The sequence below is a fragment of the Cyprinodon tularosa genome, unplaced genomic scaffold (assembly GCF_016077235.1).
Source record: "Cyprinodon tularosa strain WSP-4 unplaced genomic scaffold, ASM1607723v1 ctg44, whole genome shotgun sequence".
Lineage (NCBI taxonomy): Eukaryota > Metazoa > Chordata > Actinopteri > Cyprinodontiformes > Cyprinodontidae > Cyprinodon > Cyprinodon tularosa.
The window spans coordinates 3,051,693-3,070,214 of record NW_024039163.1 but is presented as its reverse complement, the minus strand read 5'-3'; the positions used below and the strand labels follow the sequence as shown (position 1 = coordinate 3,070,214).

Here is an 18,522-nt window from a genome sequence, read left to right as displayed (position 1 = left end):
GGGCGCTGGGCACCTCCATGATTTGAATGTCAGCAGACAGCAAGAAGCCTCCCAGATCTCCAGATGCATTTGAGATATCAAAAAAGTACTCCAGAGTGTTGTTCAGCATGGGGGTGAGTAGAAAATGAAGGCTAATCATGTTTTGGGTGTACTATTCCTTTAAGCATGCATATTATAAAACACATTCCTGCTTGCGGGAGAAAACCAAACCAGACTAGCCCTCAGAATAAAGGTTGATTTGGACTAACTGAACACTCCAGACTCGCATAGTAAAACCACAGATTACTTAATTGGGGTCTAGCTGTTTAAATGTACCTAAAAGTTTTAATTGACTGGTTCTAAAACAAAAATTAAGTTTTATTTTCAAGTTAATTTGATACTGATTTTCTCCTAAAAGAATGATTTTTTTTTTCTTAGACTGTTTGAAAGTTTCTTAATTTCCTTAGATTTACATTTCAGTATGTTTTATTACCCACGTAAAATATAACCTAGACTCATTCTAAATCTTGCATACATTTTTATTTTTATTTTGCACCACCTAAAATCGACACTTTGGTTTCAGTTTTAATTCACTACATTCCTGCTACGTTTTTTTTTTTTTTTTATTATTATTTCTACTGAGAAAAGATGGAAATAAACTTTTAATGCATCTGTATGTCTGTTGCATGTTGATCGAGATTGTAGCTCCAAACACAGCTGCCACGTGGGTGGGACCGCGCATGCGCAGTACTACCAAAGGGCTTTTTCCTGTTTATTTCACTGTAGCCCTTTGAGGAAGCCGTAAGTTAACAGGTTTAATGCGCTGGTTTGGGTTTGGCTTTAATGCCTTTACTCAGACGTACGTGCAGGAGAAATCCGGTGAAGAAGACAGCTGCAGCTCTGAGCGGGAAGTTAAAGTGAGTGTTCCTGTGGAGCTGCACAGCCATGCGCTCAGAGGGAGAATCAGCGCAAGTTGGAGCCGGACAGCATCCTTGTTTTTAGATCGTAAGTGTCTAATTTTGTGCAATGCACGTTTGAACAAGAACGGCTACAATCCTGCTTATGCCTTTGAGTCCACGGGGTGTGTTTTTTCTCTTACCCTCCAGAGGATCAGTGTGTATACCTGGCTGGTTTCTGTGCGTCCATCTCCAGTGGGTCCCCTGGTCCTGTCACTGTGGATACAAGTGGCTGTAAAGATGCAATCATCAGTGAAACGCATCTTAGCCTTGCTTTCCCAGACAGAATTGAATCCTGGGATCTTCAGAGCAAGAATGAGGCTCCATCATGGAGAATGGAGATAAACACCCAGTCAGAGAACTCTGGTGCAGGACCTTTCAACTATTTTTAAAAACACTTGGGGAAAGAATTTAGAAAGATTAATATCCAGTAGCTGCTCACTAATATTTTATTTTTTGTCTTTTCTGAAGATCTGAAGTTGCCATTGGTACCAGGGGGGTACATATCCTCTAAAAGTCCAGTTTTCCACTCATTGTCTTCTCACCTCCAAGCCAAGAGCCTTGCACTGGGTGGAGAGCATGCTGTCCTCCTCACTGCTGCTGGAGCTGTGTATACCTGGGGTCAGGGCAGGTAGAGCTCATACAGACATGCATGGATTATGTCATCCAAACACTTAAATGCTTATGTTGTTTTATGTGTGGATATTTTCATAGCCACGGCCAGTTGGGACACGGAGGATTAGTCCTTGAGGAGGAGCCCAGGACGGTGGAGGCTCTGTGGGGAATGTCTATGAGGTCTGTGGCTGCAGGAGGTTGGCACTCTATCTGTATTGGTGGTAAGTTCAAAATAAAATAGTATCATCAAAGACCTGAGAGAGAATGAAATGATATGACAGGAGCTTTATTTCAGATGGGGGTGACCTTTATGTTTGGGGCTGGAATGAAAGTGGTCAGCTTGGACTTCCATCGCGAGGTCTGAGGAAGACCTCACAGCAGAAAAGGGACCCACAAGAAGGTTTGTATGAATGTTGCTAAAGGTTTAAGTTAATGACCATCAAACAGGTCAAACTGCCTGGATTCCTTTACTTTTTCTGAATACAAATTCAATATATTTTACATTTCACTTAAACATTTCATCCATGCAGATCTATTTACATTTTTCAGATAGGTCATTTTTTAATTATACCTTTTAAACTCTTATTTCAGTCTAGTGCAACTAAAATTTTGTGATGTGATACATAATGGAAAAAAAAATTTAAGTAATCATTTGACATCTGAAATGAGTGAAAGATATTGTAGTTGGTCTGAAAAAAAAATTACAGCTATGTTGAAACAGTGTCCTCAATACCTAGATTAGCAATTTATTAATTTGTTTATATCTCATACTAAAAGTGGAAATGGAACAGTCAACCATGCTATTCAAGAGATTGTGTCTTACTATTATCAATAATTAAATTACAAACGTGTAAAATATTAAAATATAAGGAAAAACTATAGTATTGTTTGACAATTTCTTGGCAAGGGCGCCGCCATGTTCTAGCACTCCAAGCGGTGATGTCATGTGGTTGGTTCGCTTTGTAGCTTCTAGTAGAATAGATTGGAAATACCAGCTATGCTTCATATTACCGAAAAAAACTCAAGAAATGTGGTTTGATGGAAGACCAAACTGAAAGGACACTTGAGCGTCTAAATCGCATTGCTTATGCCTTTGAGCCCATTGGTTGTGTAACTTGAATCAAAGTATAAAGACAAGAGGCATCTACGATCTTACTATTCATGCCACCCGATGATCAGCCCTACCTTGTGGCAATGCCAGGTGCAGACTGATGGCACGTCACAGGCTCCAGATAGACGTGCTATATAGATGGGCTATCGTGGGATTTCTGATACCGGTACATGAGTTAGGGACGGAGCGGGTTGGCAATGCAAACTTTTGTAGGTGCTGTTCAATGAGGACGTCTATTTGCCGTCAGGAGGCTGACCTGGATCATGTACTGCATGGTGGATTATTCCAGTGTATTCAACTGGAAGCTACAGAGTGAACCAACCCTGTGGCGTCTGCGCTTCTGCAACAAGGCGGCGACCCTTGCCAAAAAAAACTATAAAGCAATGCTAAGTTTTTTTGTAATATAATTATTGATAAACTAAGACATAATCATATAAATTAAGTTAGTTTGTTTGAAAGGTTTGTTTCTACTTTAGAGACAAGAAATCAAGTTATAATGTTGAGAAATACTGGTGTAAATTGTTATAAACCTGTCCATGCATAGCAGCAACGTTTAATGAGCACATACTAAAACATATTCTATGATCAAAAAAATAGGTATTTAGAACTGGTTTACATGTAAACACTTTATTCTCAAACTGAAAATAAAACCAGCTATCAGACTATTTATACCAAAGAGATCAGAAGCCAGACTCTATGCTGAGGTTTAAAGGCAGGGCTGAACTGGGGAGACACACGATACCAGGGGACATAAATGGTTTCAATATTAAATATATATGGAAAAGAAACTAATCAGCATAAAAGTTACTGTTGGGTATAAAAGGCTACTTAAATATTAAATACCTGTTTGTTTTATTTGAAAAACATTTAATCAAACAAACGCATAATTTTGGGCAAAATCTGGTGTTGCAAAAACCTAAATAGAAAATCTACAAAAATAACATTAATGCAGAAGACAAAGGGTTGTGTCACTGCTACAGTAGCCATAATTTAGATTTAAATCCTTTAGATTATCATTTCATAAACTCATAGATTATTTATGGATTAATAAATCATAGAATTAATGATGCATTTATTTCATTATTATAGCCTTGGGCCAGCTCACAAATGGGCATATGCCCAATGGCCAGGCCAGCCCTGGTTCAGCAGTGCCATTTGCTAAGGTAACCTAACTTTTTTTATAATGGCAGAATTATCCCCTCAAAAATCCCTTTTGGATCTTGAAGCAACCGATGGAGGCTAGAAACAACTTTTCCTACAATAACATGCTTAGAAATGCTCTAGATAGCAAAGAAATGTGTAGCATAAAAGCTATCAACTAACCAGTGAGGAAATAGTATTTTTTTATTGTTTATAGGTCAGAATTATTTATTTTAGAGAAATAAAGGGTAACAAAATAGAGAATGTGACAAAAAATAGATCTTATAGAATATTAATGTTTTTGGTTACCCAGAAACTGTACTGCAGTGGCTCTTAGGATGCTTTGCTTGCATGAAACTTACAGTAGTAAATGTGTCACTACACATAACTCTGAATTGGTAATTCCATTAAACTAAGGTGCTAATTTTAAATACCACATTTATGTTTGAGGTTTTTTTTTTTTCAGATAACTTCTTTCCCTTACTGTGTAAATAAATGTACCTGCAGTACCAATAAAGTTGAAGCCATGAAGTGATAGATAAGGTGATCCAGGGACTACTGCAAATATTTTATTCAGTCATTTTAATGCTTCTCCAGTTTCTGATTTTGGAAAAAGACTGTTAACACTTAAATCTAGTAGATTAGCATCTGTTTTCCTTATTAGATTACAGATAAATTACAGTTTTTTTTATTCATTGCTTGTAGGGATGCTTTTTGAACCCACTGTAATAGTGATCTCCTCTAACAGTTTTGTCCTGAAATGCATTTTTAACAGAACCACCCAGCAAAGTCAGCACATGTCCGGGTGAAGAGCTACATGAAGAGGTGTTCATCTCAATTCAGGCATTCCCAGCTCTGCTAGATGTCAGTCCACCATGTGAGATCAGGACCGTCAGTTGTGGCTCCCGGCACACAGCTGCAGTGACGAGTAAGCAATCGAAATCTTTTTAAATGAATTATACTGATAATTTGATCCTTAAATATACACATTTTTTTCCCCATTTCAGCAACAGGCTGTCTCTACACTTGGGGATGGGGTAAGTTTGCTCCAATAGACCTTCTTCTTCTAACCAGGAATGTATGATAAGCTTTCCTACTTCTTATTTCCAGGTGAATACGGCCAGCTCGGACACCAAACAACCACCAGCTTAGACGAGCCTCAGTGTGTGGAGTTTTTCAGGAGCCAGAACCTGCATGTTGTTGATGTAGTTTGTGGGCCTTGGAACACGTTTACTGCAGCTGTCAAGAAGGAAGTACACTGAAAAATGTCCCAGAATTTCCCCCGTCAGCTCTGGCAGTGAACTTTGGACTGCATGCCACAAATAAATACCTTTTATGATTACACATGTCCTGTAATATTTTTTCATTGTAACAAAAAAAAAAGGTTTTAGGTAAGTTTGTTTTTTATTTTGGAAACATTTAAAAAGGGGTTACATTTTTTATTCATTAAAAAATGGATAGAGTGATACATTTCAAACGGTAAATATAATTTAAGGCAATTATTAAAAATATTTTTAGCTTAAAAAAAATGTAAATGTAAGGAACACAAAAGACAGACACACTTCCAAAGCACAGCAGCAAGTCTTTACAGCACAATCTTGAAAGAGCTGTTGAGAAATTAAATATTTAGTCAGCATATTAGAATGTGGTATATTCTCCATCTTTTTGAGTTGAATATAATAAGACTCACCTGACAAAGTCTGGAGATCTTGAAATGACATGCTGAAACTCTGATAGGTTTACCGTCCCATCCTTGTCGATGTCAGACTCTTCAAGGATCTAAATAAGATGCAAAGGGAGACTAGTTTTAGGCTCCAATTGTGTTAGTGTCTTAACATAGGCAAATGTAGTTTTAGTAACCCAGTTATGCACAATTGAAGAAACATGAACTCACATTATCAATGAGCTGTTTCATTTCATGAGGTTCCAGTCGCGTGTCCTCGCTCTCACCGGTCAGGCAGTTAACCAACTTCTTCAGGTCATCATAATCAAGGGTTCCATCATCGTCAAAGTCTAAAAAAAAAAAATGTTTATTTAATTTAAACAATAACTTGGCATCGATGTACAGAAATGTGCTTTTTATCCAAATGTACTTACCAAATATACGGAATGCATAGTGGGATTTGATTTCCAGAGTGGCAGAGTCGCTAAAAGCACTCAGAAGATCCAGGAAATCTTCAAACGTGAGGCTTCCATCTTTATTTTCAGAGGTGGAGAATACATGACAGATTCTTTCTTTGAAAGGGTTAGACTGTGAAGAGAACAAGTTCAAAGGTCAGTGCTCACCACTACATGAAGACTGCTTTTATTATGCAATCTTAAAATATGAGGATAAGAATAAAGATGCTATGTATATTTAATATAGAAATGAAGTGACCTTCAGCTCTGGTAGTTCATGAATCCTTTCCATTGGTACCCTGGAGGTAGTATTGCTCCTCTCTTCTTTATTCTGTAGTTCTCTAAATTTCCTGTGCGCACTAATTTGAAGGAAAGCAGCAACAATTTAATCATCTTATATCTGTATGTTTACATTCACTTAAAAAAAAGAACTTGTAACTTACAGGAGGATTTCCTGTTTTGTCAGAAATGTCAGCTCCTATAGAGAGAATAATCAATAATTTAGCAGGTAGCCTCTTCTCAAGTTTCCATATCCTAATATTGACTTTATCATTATAAGCATGATAAATCAACTCTAAGTGAATAATAATTATTATGTGAAATGAGGATCTAATTTTGATTTAATACTTTAAAACAGGGAGCCGATCATGGCTGCTACGTTCTTCCTGCTTGTTTACGAGTCTGAAAACCAACTTTTTTTCTTTAGAAGTTTGTGGAGAACATTTACCTGGTATTCTGAAAGAGCCTCCTTGTCAAGATGACTAGCAGTAGTTCCCATCTTTAATTTTCCGAGCGAAAGTCGTGTTTTTGTCAGCCCTGACTGAACTAAAACAAGTTGTTTGTGATCGCTGGTCCTGCTTCCGGTTTCAGACAGGCTCACCGAGGCTGTGTTCGATTTCAGCGGCTGCGTCCTACGAAGCCGGAAGAGTCAGACTATAGAATCGAACGGCTATCACCGCCCCTCTGGTGTTAGGTCTGTCGCCTAGCAACTGTGACAGTTGACTGACAAAGTGGACAAAGAATCGATGCAGAACAACACACTACTGTTCTGTGTGCTAATTACAATTTTGAGGAGCTTGAGCAGCATCATTACTAATATTAGATGTATAGTTCTCACACTGCAGAATCTGTGCTTAAATATCAGTTAAACCCATTGGCACAGAAATAAATAAAACTTACCAATAAACCAAATATTATCCGCAACATATCCGACTCACTAACCATTTAAATTAATTTAATTAATTTAAGATGAAACTATTCGCAGTTACAGCATTCACCGCGGCACAATCTCGAAGTGACGTAAGAAGTGACGTAACTCACCAAACAGCTGTTGCTGATGTACATTTTTATCAAAGAAAAGGTTATTTCCTATCGTTTAGAATATTACTTGTGTTTGAATACAAATCAAAGGACTTATCATTATTATTAAAATAATACCAATATAGTATCAATTTTAGTTATGAGTTTTAAAAAGATAAAAGTGAAGTTTCTTATAATAAAATAAAAAAGAAACAATCTGATAAAGGCCTAAAATGAAGCGTGTGCACAGACAAATAGCCAAAACCTGGAGAAAATTAATTCCTTTTGTAAGCAAATCTGTACAGTTTAGTAGCCTATCTTTTTTTATTATTTCAGTTTATCTCTAAGCCAACCTACCTTAGAGAGACTTAGACTTAGACAGTACTTTACTGATCCCTTGGGAAGACTCCCTCCGGAAATTAAGGTTACCAGCAGCGTACAGGGCAAAAAAGTATTATGTTAAATTAAGTTAAAATTAAGTTTAACTGAGTTTCATATTGTGTACAATGCCAAATTTAAAAATACTTGAATCATTTTTTAATATAATATCAATACTATAGTTCAGATGATTCCATATTGCTGCATTAAGTTAAATATTTAAGTTTTTTTTTACTTCTACATAAGTCAAGTCAAATATATTAAAGTTTAAAAAAAAACTCTTGACTGATTAGTGAAACTCAACGAAACTACTGTGGACGCAAAGAAGAAGGAGAAACCAAAATCAGTTTAATACATAAATACATTTTCTATTCTAGATTAATTTAGCTTGTTCACTTTTATATTACTATTGTTTTCAGTTGTATGCACAGAGACATTTTTGGGACAGGTGCTCAGGTTGGAAAGGGGCACCTTATACAGTATGTCAAATGAAGCCGCATGTAATGCCTGTGGGTCTATAGGTAGCAATCCTACATTGGTGTCTTCATTTGAGTGGGTTTATATGACAATTTGCAGATGAACTAAGATTTAAAATATAAAAAAAACTCATTCTTTTAACTTAAATCAAGTGCATGAAATGGAATAATCTTATTTTAAGGTTAAAAAATCTAATTCCACTGACAGATCATCTTATTTCCCTGTTCAGATTTGGGACCAATACAGTTATTTCCAGAAGATTTTACATATTTTCAGCTCATTTTTTTTTTTTTTGCAGTCCAAAATGTCTTTCATTAAAGACAGAAATTGAAAATGCAGCTTAATCTGAAGCCCCACTTTCACTGAAGAGAAACTTATTAAACTTATTTTTCCCTCATTTGGCTTTATGTTTGCTTTAAAATGAAATGTTTAAAAGACAAAAGATAACTTGTGTGCTGTAGTTGTAATTTAAAAAAAGAGTCACATAAAGTCACATAGATGTCATCAGGGAGTCCCTGATAGGAACTACTACAGCAAATCAATAATGGAAAGGTTACACTACATTTTTCTTTCAATTCACCAACTGAAGCATATACTTTGATTCCGAACAGACTGATGTTTTTAATCCTTTATATCCAACAATTATAAAACACTTAGGATAAAAATATTACCACAGACCAATAGAAAGTATGTTTAATATGTGCGGAAAGGTTACTTTTAAAATGTACATTTAATCTTAAAAACAAGCTTAATTGTAACACATTTAAAAAATAAGGGAGTATATTTTCTTTCTGTAAATGGCCTACAAACATTTTCCACAGGTAAAATTCCTTATACAAATTCTAAAATCTAAGCGAAGGAAGATGAAAATCATCCAGAAATCTAAAGCACACTTTATGTAATCAGGTTTTAGCAGTTGGTTGAAAAGCTAAGCTCCTTGGTTTGTCTCCCAGTCTGTTGTTCCTGAAATGAAAAATATCAAAACATTAAATTATATCACTGCCGGTAAAGTGTTAAAAAATTGGATTGAATGATAGTTTGATTTATGTTGGTGAGGTTTTACCTGTCATTTTTGTTCCTTCTTTTGTCTCAGCTGAAACCCCGATGCCGTATTCATTTTCACCAGTCACTCTAAAGTAGTAGATCTTCCCCTCTTCAAGATCAGACACCTTATAGGACAGTCGCCGGCATTTGTCTGTGAGTCTTGTCCAACCTTTCCTACTAATTTCTTGAATATCTACCAGGTAGTTCTTTACAGGGCCTCCTCCTTCATTCTCTGGGATGTCCCAGGTAACAGTGGCAGAATTCTTAGTCACATCCTTGACTGTTATGTTGGTCGGAGGACCTGGGGAATCCAAAACCCTTACATTCAGGGTTAAGGTTGCAGATCCAGCTGTGTTTTGAAGTCTGACCGTGTATTTCCCAGAATCATCACGTGTTGCTTGCTCAACTGTGAAGGATGTAATGAAGTTACTGATGTGGATCAGCCCCCTGAGCCTTAGATCAACATCTGCTTTTTCCCATGATACATTAGGAGCTGGTTTGCCTGTGTAAGGCACTGTCAAGGTAAAGGAGCTGCCATCTTTAACAAGCAGAGTCTTTCTCATTTCAGGGCTAATGGTGAACCTGGGTTCCTCCTCCCTCTCCATGACAAGTCCGGGGTCTGTTTCAGGACTGGGCTCGCTCATCCCAATCTTATTTAAAGATCTCACAATAAAGACATACTCTGCCCCAGTTGTAAGTCCAGTCACAGTAAACTCTGTCGTGCCTGTACTTTGAACACCCACAGCCCACTCCTCCTCTTCTGGTTTTCTAAATTCAACTTTGTATCCAGTAATTGGTGCTCCACCGTCAAACAGTGGCTTGTTCCAGGACAGGGTGATGGAGGACTTGGATGAATCAACTATAGTAGGCTTTGCTGGAGGGGATGGTGGAAATTTAGGATCCTCTGCCAAGGCCAGAGGAGATGGTGAACTGGGATCACTTAGACCAGCAGCATTCTCAGCGAATACTCTAAATTCATACTCACATCCCTCATGCAGACCAGAGGCTTTGACTCTTAGATCATAGACTGTTTTTTTGTTCACTTTTACCCAGCGGACACCATGCTTTTCCCTTTTCTCTACAATATAACCACTGATACGGCTACCACCATCAGAGGCAGGCCTCTTCCAGGTGACAGTCATAGATTCACTGGTAGCACTGGTAACTTCAACATCAGTTGGAGGAGATGGGGTAGTGAAGGGATCCATTGCTCTTATTGGCTCACTTTCCAAAATCTCACCCTCCCCATATTTGTTTACTGCTCTCACTCTAAAAAGGTATTCGTTTCCTTTGAGTAACTTCGTTATTTTGCAAGTCGTTGCCATCATGTCATCATAAACAAGGGTCCAAGAAACACGGCTGGTTTCACATTTTTCAACAATGTAGTGCGAGATATCTGCACCACCATTCTCATGTGGAGGTCCCCAGGACAAGGTGCACTTCTCTGCTGATAGTCCAGACACTTCCAGAGGTCCAGCAGGAGGGCCTGGTTTGTCTAGCACCTTGCAGGTCACAACCCTGGATGTGATACCACCTGTGTTCTGCAAGGTCAGAGTATACTGTCCAGAGTCTTTCCTAACACTCTCTCTAATTAGAAGAGAGGTTTGGCACTTTGTAGCTAATATCTCAACCCTTCCCTTGGTGCTAAGGTTTCTTCCATTTTTTAACCAAAACACAGTGGGGTTAGGGCGGCCAGAAATTTCAGCCTCTATTTTAAGGTGGTCTCCTGCTTTGACCACCATTACCTGTTTAAATTTGTCATCCAAAACAATAACTGGTGGCTCTACATCATGCTGCACTGTAATAGGTCCAGTGGATTCAGAGGGAGCACTAAAACACTCTGCTGCGTTCTTTGCAGTAACACGAAATTCATATTGAGCACCCTCTGTAAGTTCAGTTACTTCCATAAAGGTGTCCATTAAGTTTGTAAAGTTGCACTTCAGCCAGCAGCCATCTGGCAGTTCTTTGCGCTCAATGATGTAACCTGTTATTTTAGCACCCCCGTCATAGTTTGGTTTATTCCAGGAGAGTGAAACTGAGGTGTTGGTTACATTTGTCACTGTGAGGTTTGAAGGAGCATCACACTGGTCTCTTGCTATGACCGGCTCGGAGGGCTTACCACAGGGTCCAACACCAGCCAAATTCTCAGCACAGACCCGAAACTCATAGATCAGACCTTCCTCAACATTTGTCACCTTGTATTGGTTCTCAGTCACTGGGCTTCTGTTTACCTTTGTCCATAAGATACTGCTTTGATCCTTGTTTTCAATATGATAACCAATAATAGGGCTTCCACCGTCACTGTCTGGTTTGTCCCAAGCAACGATCATTACAGACTTTGATGCCTGGACAACATGAATATTAATGGGTGGACCAGGTGGTTTGAAAGGGTACTGGGCAATGACTGTTTCTGTTTCAATAAACTGGCTCTTTCCATAGCGATTCTCAGCAGCAACTCTGAATTGATATTCAGTGCCTTGTGTCAGACGGGAAACTTTGATTGAAGATCTTGCGACTGTAGATGACACAGTTTGCCATACTGAACTGCCCATGTCTCTTTTCTCAACAACATAGTTAGTTATTTGACACCCACCAGTGTAAGTAGGGGGTTGCCATGACAGAGATACGAAGTCAGCACTAACTTCTTCTACACTGAGATCACTTGGTGGTCCAGGCCTTTCAAAGACATTAACAAAAATGTCCGCTGATGTTGTTCCCACGGCATTAGTCAGGATTACCTCATAAGCACCAGCATCCAACCTAGTTGCATCCTTAATACATAACTGAGATGCAGATTCAGCTGATTGTACATTTACTCTGCTCGTTTCCTTCAACATGCTTCCCTCTTTATTCCAGACTATTGATGGTGGTGGCATCCCTTTGAAAGGAACATCAATCTTCAAATCGTTTCCTACCTTTACATTAAATGTGTTGGCCAGCAGACTGATAACAGGCTTAGCACTAGTGTCTTTCACTGTAACAGGCGTCAACAAGGGTTTTGGTTCACTTAATCCTTTATCATTCACAGCACTCACTCTGAAGAAATACTCCTTTTCAGGTGTCAGCCCATTAACAGTCACTTCCAGTGCCTTACTCTCTGAATATTTTATCCATGTATCATCTCCCTTGGTTTGCATTTCGACAATGTAACATGTGATTTTGCTTCCTCCATCATGATCAGGCTTTTCCCACGAGAGTCTTACACTACTGCGAGTGACATTGCTCAGTGTGATTTTGCCAGGAGGTGGAGGAGCCTCAGACACTTTAACAGCCTCAGCAGTCTCTGCTGGCTGTCCAATGCCAAACTCATTAACTGCAAGAACACGAAAATAATAAAAGCTTCCTTCCTGTAAATTGTCGATCTTGTAGGAATTCCTTTCACAGTTGCTGCAAACACTGGTAAATGCCTTTCTAGCCTCCTCTCTCTTTTCAACAATGTAGTGTGAAATGTTTGCTCCTCCGTCAATAAGGGGTGGCTCCCAGTAGATGGTGACAGAGTTTCTCTTTACATCCTTTACTTCCAAATTCATTGGTGCACTTGGAGAGTCCAGTACTCTCACATTGATAAATGCTGATTTGGAACCGCTAGAATTCTCCGCAGTCAACATATACTTTCCACTGTCATTTCTGTTGACATTTTCTATTACTAACACAGTGTAGGAGTTTGCAACCTCAATTTGAGGGCGCTCACCAAGAGTGCCATCATCTTTGGACCATCTAACCTCAGGCTCTGGGCATCCCCTAAAGGTAACGAAAAGACGTATGGTGCCACAGGCTCGAACATTTACTATCTTTCTCAAGGATGGGTCTAGTTCGATCTCTGGTGCCTCAGCTTTTTCTGTCGGTACTACAGAAGCAGGTAAATCCACATATTCTCCAACTCCATTTGAATTTACAGCACAAATACGAAAGTTGTACTCTGAATTTTCTTTTAGTCCCTTTACAGTGTAGTTTGTTTCCTTTGTGCCTGTGCTTGGTGTGCATGCAATCCATTCATCCGCTGCAACTTCCTTCATTTCCACAACATATCCATTGATAGCATCTCCACCATCATAAATTGGTTTTGACCAGGTGAGAGACACTGTATTGCTGGAATAATCCGTTACTTTTGGGTTGGAAGGTGGACCAGGGGGGTATGTAGCTTCACATACCTTTACATACTCACTAGACTCACTGGGTGCACCCACACCAGCAGCATTTTCTGCAAGAACTCTAAATTGATAGCAATGTCCCTCTGTAAGCCCAGTGCATCTGAAACGCAAGTCGTTTAGCCTTCTTTTGTTGCATTTGGTCCATCGGACACCATCTTTGTCACGTTTTTCCAGGATGTAGCCATCGATCTCAGAGCCTCCATCACTCTCGGGTCTTTCCCATGTTAGCACAACTGAGTCTCCAGTCACAGCACTAGCTATAGGAGCGGAAGGCGCACTAGGTGGCTTAAAGGGATTTTGGGCAATAAAAGGCTCCGATTCCAGAAATTCACCCACCCCATATTTATTTACAGCAGCTACTCTGAATATATATTCTTTTCCTGATACCAGTTTTGTCACTTTGTAACTTATAGCTTCAATATGAGGTTCAACCTCTGTCCATGTAACACGACTGGTTTCCCTTTTTTCAATGATGTAATGGGTGACACCGGCACCTCCGTCATTTAAAGAAGGGTTCCAGTTAAGGTTGCATTTCTCTGCACTCACAACCTTCACCTTCAGTGGCCCATTGGGAGGACCAGGTCTATCTAAGACCTTCACATTAACTGAAATGGTTGTAGTTCCACCACAATTACTGAGACTCAGTACATAACGCCCTCCGTCCATACGTGTGCAGTCTCTAGCAGTGAGGGTTGTGTGGGTGATGGTGTTTTTGAGCTCCATTCTTGGTGTACCCTTATGTATTTCTTTTCCATCTTTCAGCCATGTAACTTCTGGGAGAGGCTTACCAAAGTAATCAGCCTCAATGACAAATGTTTCCCCAGCTTGGACAACAGAAGTACTCTTATATTTGGGATCAATAAATGCAGTGGGTGCTTCAATAACATCTTGAGCTAGAATGGTTATGCTTTCTGAGGGTACGCTCCAAACACCTGCACTATTCTTAGCAGTTACCCTAAACTCATAGTTTTGCCCTCCTGTTAGTCCTGAAACTGTGAAAAGATTGTCAGTAACATTGGTAAAGTTCGCCTTCATCCATCTGCCATCTGGGAGCTCCTTTTTTTCAACTACATACCCTGTAATAGTGCTTCCACCATCATACTCAGGTTTTGCCCACTGAAGTGTGATGCTGTCTCTGGTCACCACGATGGCCTCAGGTTTTCCAGGTGGATCACATGGATCTCTTGCCATATAACAGTCCGACACATTACTGCATGGGCTCAGTCCTGCAATATTTTCAGCAAAGACTCTGAACTCGTACTCAATACCTTCTTCTAGCCCACTTGCTTTGAAGCGAGTGTCAGGTAAAACCAACTTGTTCAGCTTAGTCCACAAAATGCTGTTCTTCTCTTTACGTTCAATGTGATAGCCAGTGATTGGGCTGCCTCCGTCTCTACGCGGTGGATCCCATTCAACCACCATGCTATACTTTGTCACAGTGGACACAAAGGGAGTGCCAGGACAAGCAGGAACACTGAATGGATATTTTGCCATCACAATCTGAGAGGTAATTGCTTCACTTTTTCCATATCTGTTTTCAGCAGACACCCTGAATTGGTATTCATTTCCTGTCTTCAGTTTAGTTACTTTGATTGTGGTTCTTACTGTTGTTGCAGACACAGTATGCCACTCTGTGCTTGTAGTTTCCCGTTTCTCCACTACATAATTGTCCAACTGGCAACCTCCTGTATATGAAGGTGGATCCCAGGACATAATTACATAGTCAGAATTAACCTCATCAATTCTCACGGGCCCAGTGGGTGGGTCAGGTTTTTCAAGAACAACCACGGTGATGTCTGCTGTGTCCTTTCCTGCACTATTGCTTGCAGTGACTGAGTACTGACCAGAGTGTTCCCTGGCAGCATGTCGGATATGAAGAACGGCTAATGAAGCTTTATTTAAGATCTCTAGTCTTGATGTCTCCTTAACTGCCTGACCTTCTTTTTTCCATTCAATCTTCGGAGTAGGGTGCCCAACCACTTGGATCTCTACTCTTAAATTTTCACCATTCTTGACTGTGAATGTGTTAAAAGTTAGCTGAAGTTTTGGCTGTGTGGTGTTTTCCTTGTTTGTTTCAGAGGCAGTTGTGAACTGAGGCCTGTTTTCTTCACTCTCAGCCAATGGAAAATGTTGACCTGAAATGAGCAAAAATAAACATTAATAACAGTCTAGCGCTGTAAGAAAAATGTGTACAAGCATTGATAAATACACTCAAAAAACCTGCGAACTGAATTAATGTGTAATGTACAGACACTATGTTTGTACACTTGAGATGGGGGACAGTCAGAACTGCAATAAAGATATATTGTGGCTCTTAGAAGCTGGCATGATAGAATGTTAGACTTTTGGCTGTTTTTATTTTGTCTATTTTTTTATTTCACTTTTAACCCATATCTATTATAATTAGTCCATACATAAGAATGTGGCTTTCTTTCAACTTACCTAAATCTTTTTTAACCTCTTGATTCATACCTTTGAGATTATTTCAACCCTTTGTTACTTCTCCACAAGGTATGGCTTTCACTACAGGATAAACTATACGAGCAAATGTCTTGAAAATTCCAGCTAAAATGTAACGTTATTCATCCAACTGAATATGAATGGTAGCAACCCTTAAACTCAGCAGGACTAAATGTTAAACATCTATCAAAAGGTGTAAAACAGCTCAGACTAGGTTCTCTAGCTTGTTTTATTATTTTTCCTCTTCTGCTAGATTAGATTGTTTTATATGTACAATATATATATTGTTAGGAATCCAGTTTGTGTGGGTTGTGTTTTTGTTTGCCTTCCCTCCTCCACCAGGCGGCGCCTGGTTCTGGTTGGCCTCCTCTCACACCTGCAGATGGTTACCTCATTAACGGAAGACTCTTAAGCTGCTGACTGCCACAACCTCGACACCAGAGTGTTTGCCAGTTTTGGGAAGTCATCCTGCAAACTGGATGTTTCGGATCTACTCCCCCCTGGAAGGATTCTCTGAGCACCAAACTAAGCTGAGGATTCAAGTTTGTGGTTTGGATCAACTTTTCCCCTCAAGGATTGTTTTGGGATTCTCGCTGAGCAGGGGATTCATCTCCACTATAACCCGTTCAAGTACCGCAGGAAAACTAAGTGGCAGTCAGCTTCTCCATTCACCAAGGAACAAGCGCAATCTGGGTAAACCCTGTCTGCCCTCCAACGAACAACCAATAAGATTCAATAAGAAACACCTTTTTCTGGAAATGTGAGTCTGCAACTTAATTCCTCTTTTTCAAGTCAAAGACACAAACTTCCCACACAAACTTCCCACTGAGCCTGAACTAACCGCAGTATCTTCCACTTCACTTTGAAGTTACGGTTCAACAGTGTTCAGAGCAGCACTGGACTCATCTCATTCATTCAAAATAAAACCTGTTAAACTTTTCCCTCGTCTCTCTGTTTGGTCTTCTGCATGTGGGTCAGAGAGCTAGATAAAATCATGACATATATATATATGTATATATATATATATATATATATATATATATATATATATATATATATATATATATATACATACACATCATCATCATCAGACTCATGTTTAAGACTCATGTTTAAGGAATTTGTTTTATTTTTATTTAATGTGTGGTTTGGCCGTGCAGCTACTTTGTTTGGGGGCATCAAATCAGTCAAATTTCTAACTGAAATCTTTTAAAATGACCCCCTTTTTTTACATCGTTATCATGGAAACATTATTTTGAAAGTTGGTATAATCGTTCCTAAAGCCGGCTTATTATGACGGTGAAGCTTTAGATATCATTAATGGTTTGACCATGCCCCTTGGTCATTCGGGGGCCTTAAAACAGTACATTTTCAAACCAAAGTCTTTTTAAACTTCTCCTCTTTTACATCATCACCATGGCCACGTCCTCTTTTGAGGAAACAAGAAAGTTGGCACTGTTGTATATTAACAACTGCAAGTCCAGTGGATTGTTTTTTAAACTTTTACGGAATAACTGCTGATTCTAGTCATCTAAAAATGCTTCTGTATCTTTTACAGCTTGGGATATTTTAATCATAGTTCAACACAGCATTTTTCACATCTTTTGTATTTTGCAAATTTTGCTCTTTTATTTTACAAAGGACTTCTTGTCAACTTCTGTCAACTTCAAGGTAAACAGATGCTTTTGGAGTTTTTCTTCTGGTTAATCAAATTTCACGAAATGTTCTGCTTTGAAGATGAGCGTGTTTCTGATGTCATTCGGTCAAATTATTCAACCCTACAAAATCTGCAGATGATTTAACTGTTTTCTGCAGTTTGACGTTTCTGCTTACATCCTATTACATTGTTTCTCAGCTAATTTCTGTTTTTTTTCCTTCATTCAGTTTCTTTGGCTAATTTTTCTTTTTTCATTCAGCAGAAAACATAATTCCCACTTTGCTGTTTCTCCAAAACACCTTTTTCTAGTCACAGCTTTCTAGACTGAAAATCAACAGAATTGAAGTTGTTCATACCTTGGGCAGCAACCTGGGAGGTTGATGTAACATCAGTGTTGGGATCCTCCGTCCGTTTAACATTTAGAATCTGAGTCTTTTCTTCAGCTTCATTTTTTATCTACAGTAAGCAACAAGACACAGGAATAAGATAGTAATTCATTAAAGATAGGCAAATATTTTTAACTCTCAGGAATGATCATTTCAGTACAGAAAAACGTCCTCCTTTTTTTTTAATACAATTTACCCCATAGATTTCAATAAGCCCAAAATTTTTGCTTCTAAATCCTTCTTTGAGCTCCCCAGCCCCCAAATAGCAAAAATATCCAAAGCAAAAGTAAAACTTGGGTTCGCTTTTATGTTTTGTAAGAAAATACTTTGTGACATATGAAAAATAAGGCGCAAACATTCTTACCATATTTTGACTCTTCTCCATCCTTTCACCTCCTTGAAGTTGGATTATGGGTAAAAACTGAATGTGAGTTTAAATCTTGCTTGTTCTGAGGCTTAATCAAGTGTGGCAAACCCTAAACTCATAAGCAGACTCTCATAGTTCTGCTGGTCACTGCCTGCCTTATCTTTGGAAGCATGCAGTGACTAATATTAGCATGGAGAGTCACTGAGCAGCTGTTCATTCTTTCAAACTCAGTTAAAGCTTACAGAGTATGGGTCAATTCTAAAAATCTGGACAATTACTCAGCAGTTAAATATTCTGGTCCCCTTGTTTGATTAGAAAGAGTATTCTGACCTTATTAGTCAAATATAGAAATGTTTGAAACTTTGTTGCAATCAACTTGTCAAT

At 38.9% G+C, this 18,522-nt stretch overlaps 3 protein-coding genes across 3 annotated transcripts; 1 reads left to right on the top strand and 2 right to left on the bottom strand.

The window, feature by feature from the left end:
* The first annotated feature begins 707 nt into the window (after positions 1-707).
* rccd1 (RCC1 domain containing 1) lies at positions 708-5,145 on the top strand. The gene is made up of 8 exons (XM_038299885.1): positions 708-984; positions 1,086-1,301; positions 1,407-1,566; positions 1,650-1,771; positions 1,846-1,950; positions 4,577-4,729; positions 4,809-4,838; positions 4,912-5,145. Exons 1-8 carry the CDS (start codon positions 798-800, stop codon positions 5,061-5,063), a joined length of 1,125 nt encoding a protein of 374 aa, XP_038155813.1. The 5' UTR covers positions 708-797; the 3' UTR covers positions 5,064-5,145.
* Positions 5,146-5,186: 41 nt separating this feature from the next.
* On the bottom strand, positions 5,187-6,858 carry LOC119792988 (calcium and integrin-binding protein 1-like). Its single transcript, XM_038299886.1, has 7 exons — positions 6,647-6,858; positions 6,363-6,397; positions 6,179-6,278; positions 5,899-6,052; positions 5,696-5,814; positions 5,492-5,580; positions 5,187-5,408 (listed from the first exon to the last, which is right to left on the bottom strand). The coding sequence occupies exons 1-7, from the start codon at positions 6,695-6,697 to the stop codon at positions 5,387-5,389; spliced, it is 570 nt and encodes a 189-aa protein (XP_038155814.1). The 5' UTR covers positions 6,698-6,858; the 3' UTR covers positions 5,187-5,386.
* Positions 6,859-8,517: 1,659 nt separating this feature from the next.
* On the bottom strand, positions 8,518-18,302 carry LOC119792986 (titin-like). Its single transcript, XM_038299884.1, has 4 exons — positions 18,136-18,302; positions 17,742-17,841; positions 9,137-15,403; positions 8,518-9,036 (listed from the first exon to the last, which is right to left on the bottom strand). The coding sequence occupies exons 1-4, from the start codon at positions 18,154-18,156 to the stop codon at positions 9,002-9,004; spliced, it is 6,423 nt and encodes a 2,140-aa protein (XP_038155812.1). The 5' UTR covers positions 18,157-18,302; the 3' UTR covers positions 8,518-9,001.
* Between the last annotated feature and the right edge of the window lie 220 nt (positions 18,303-18,522).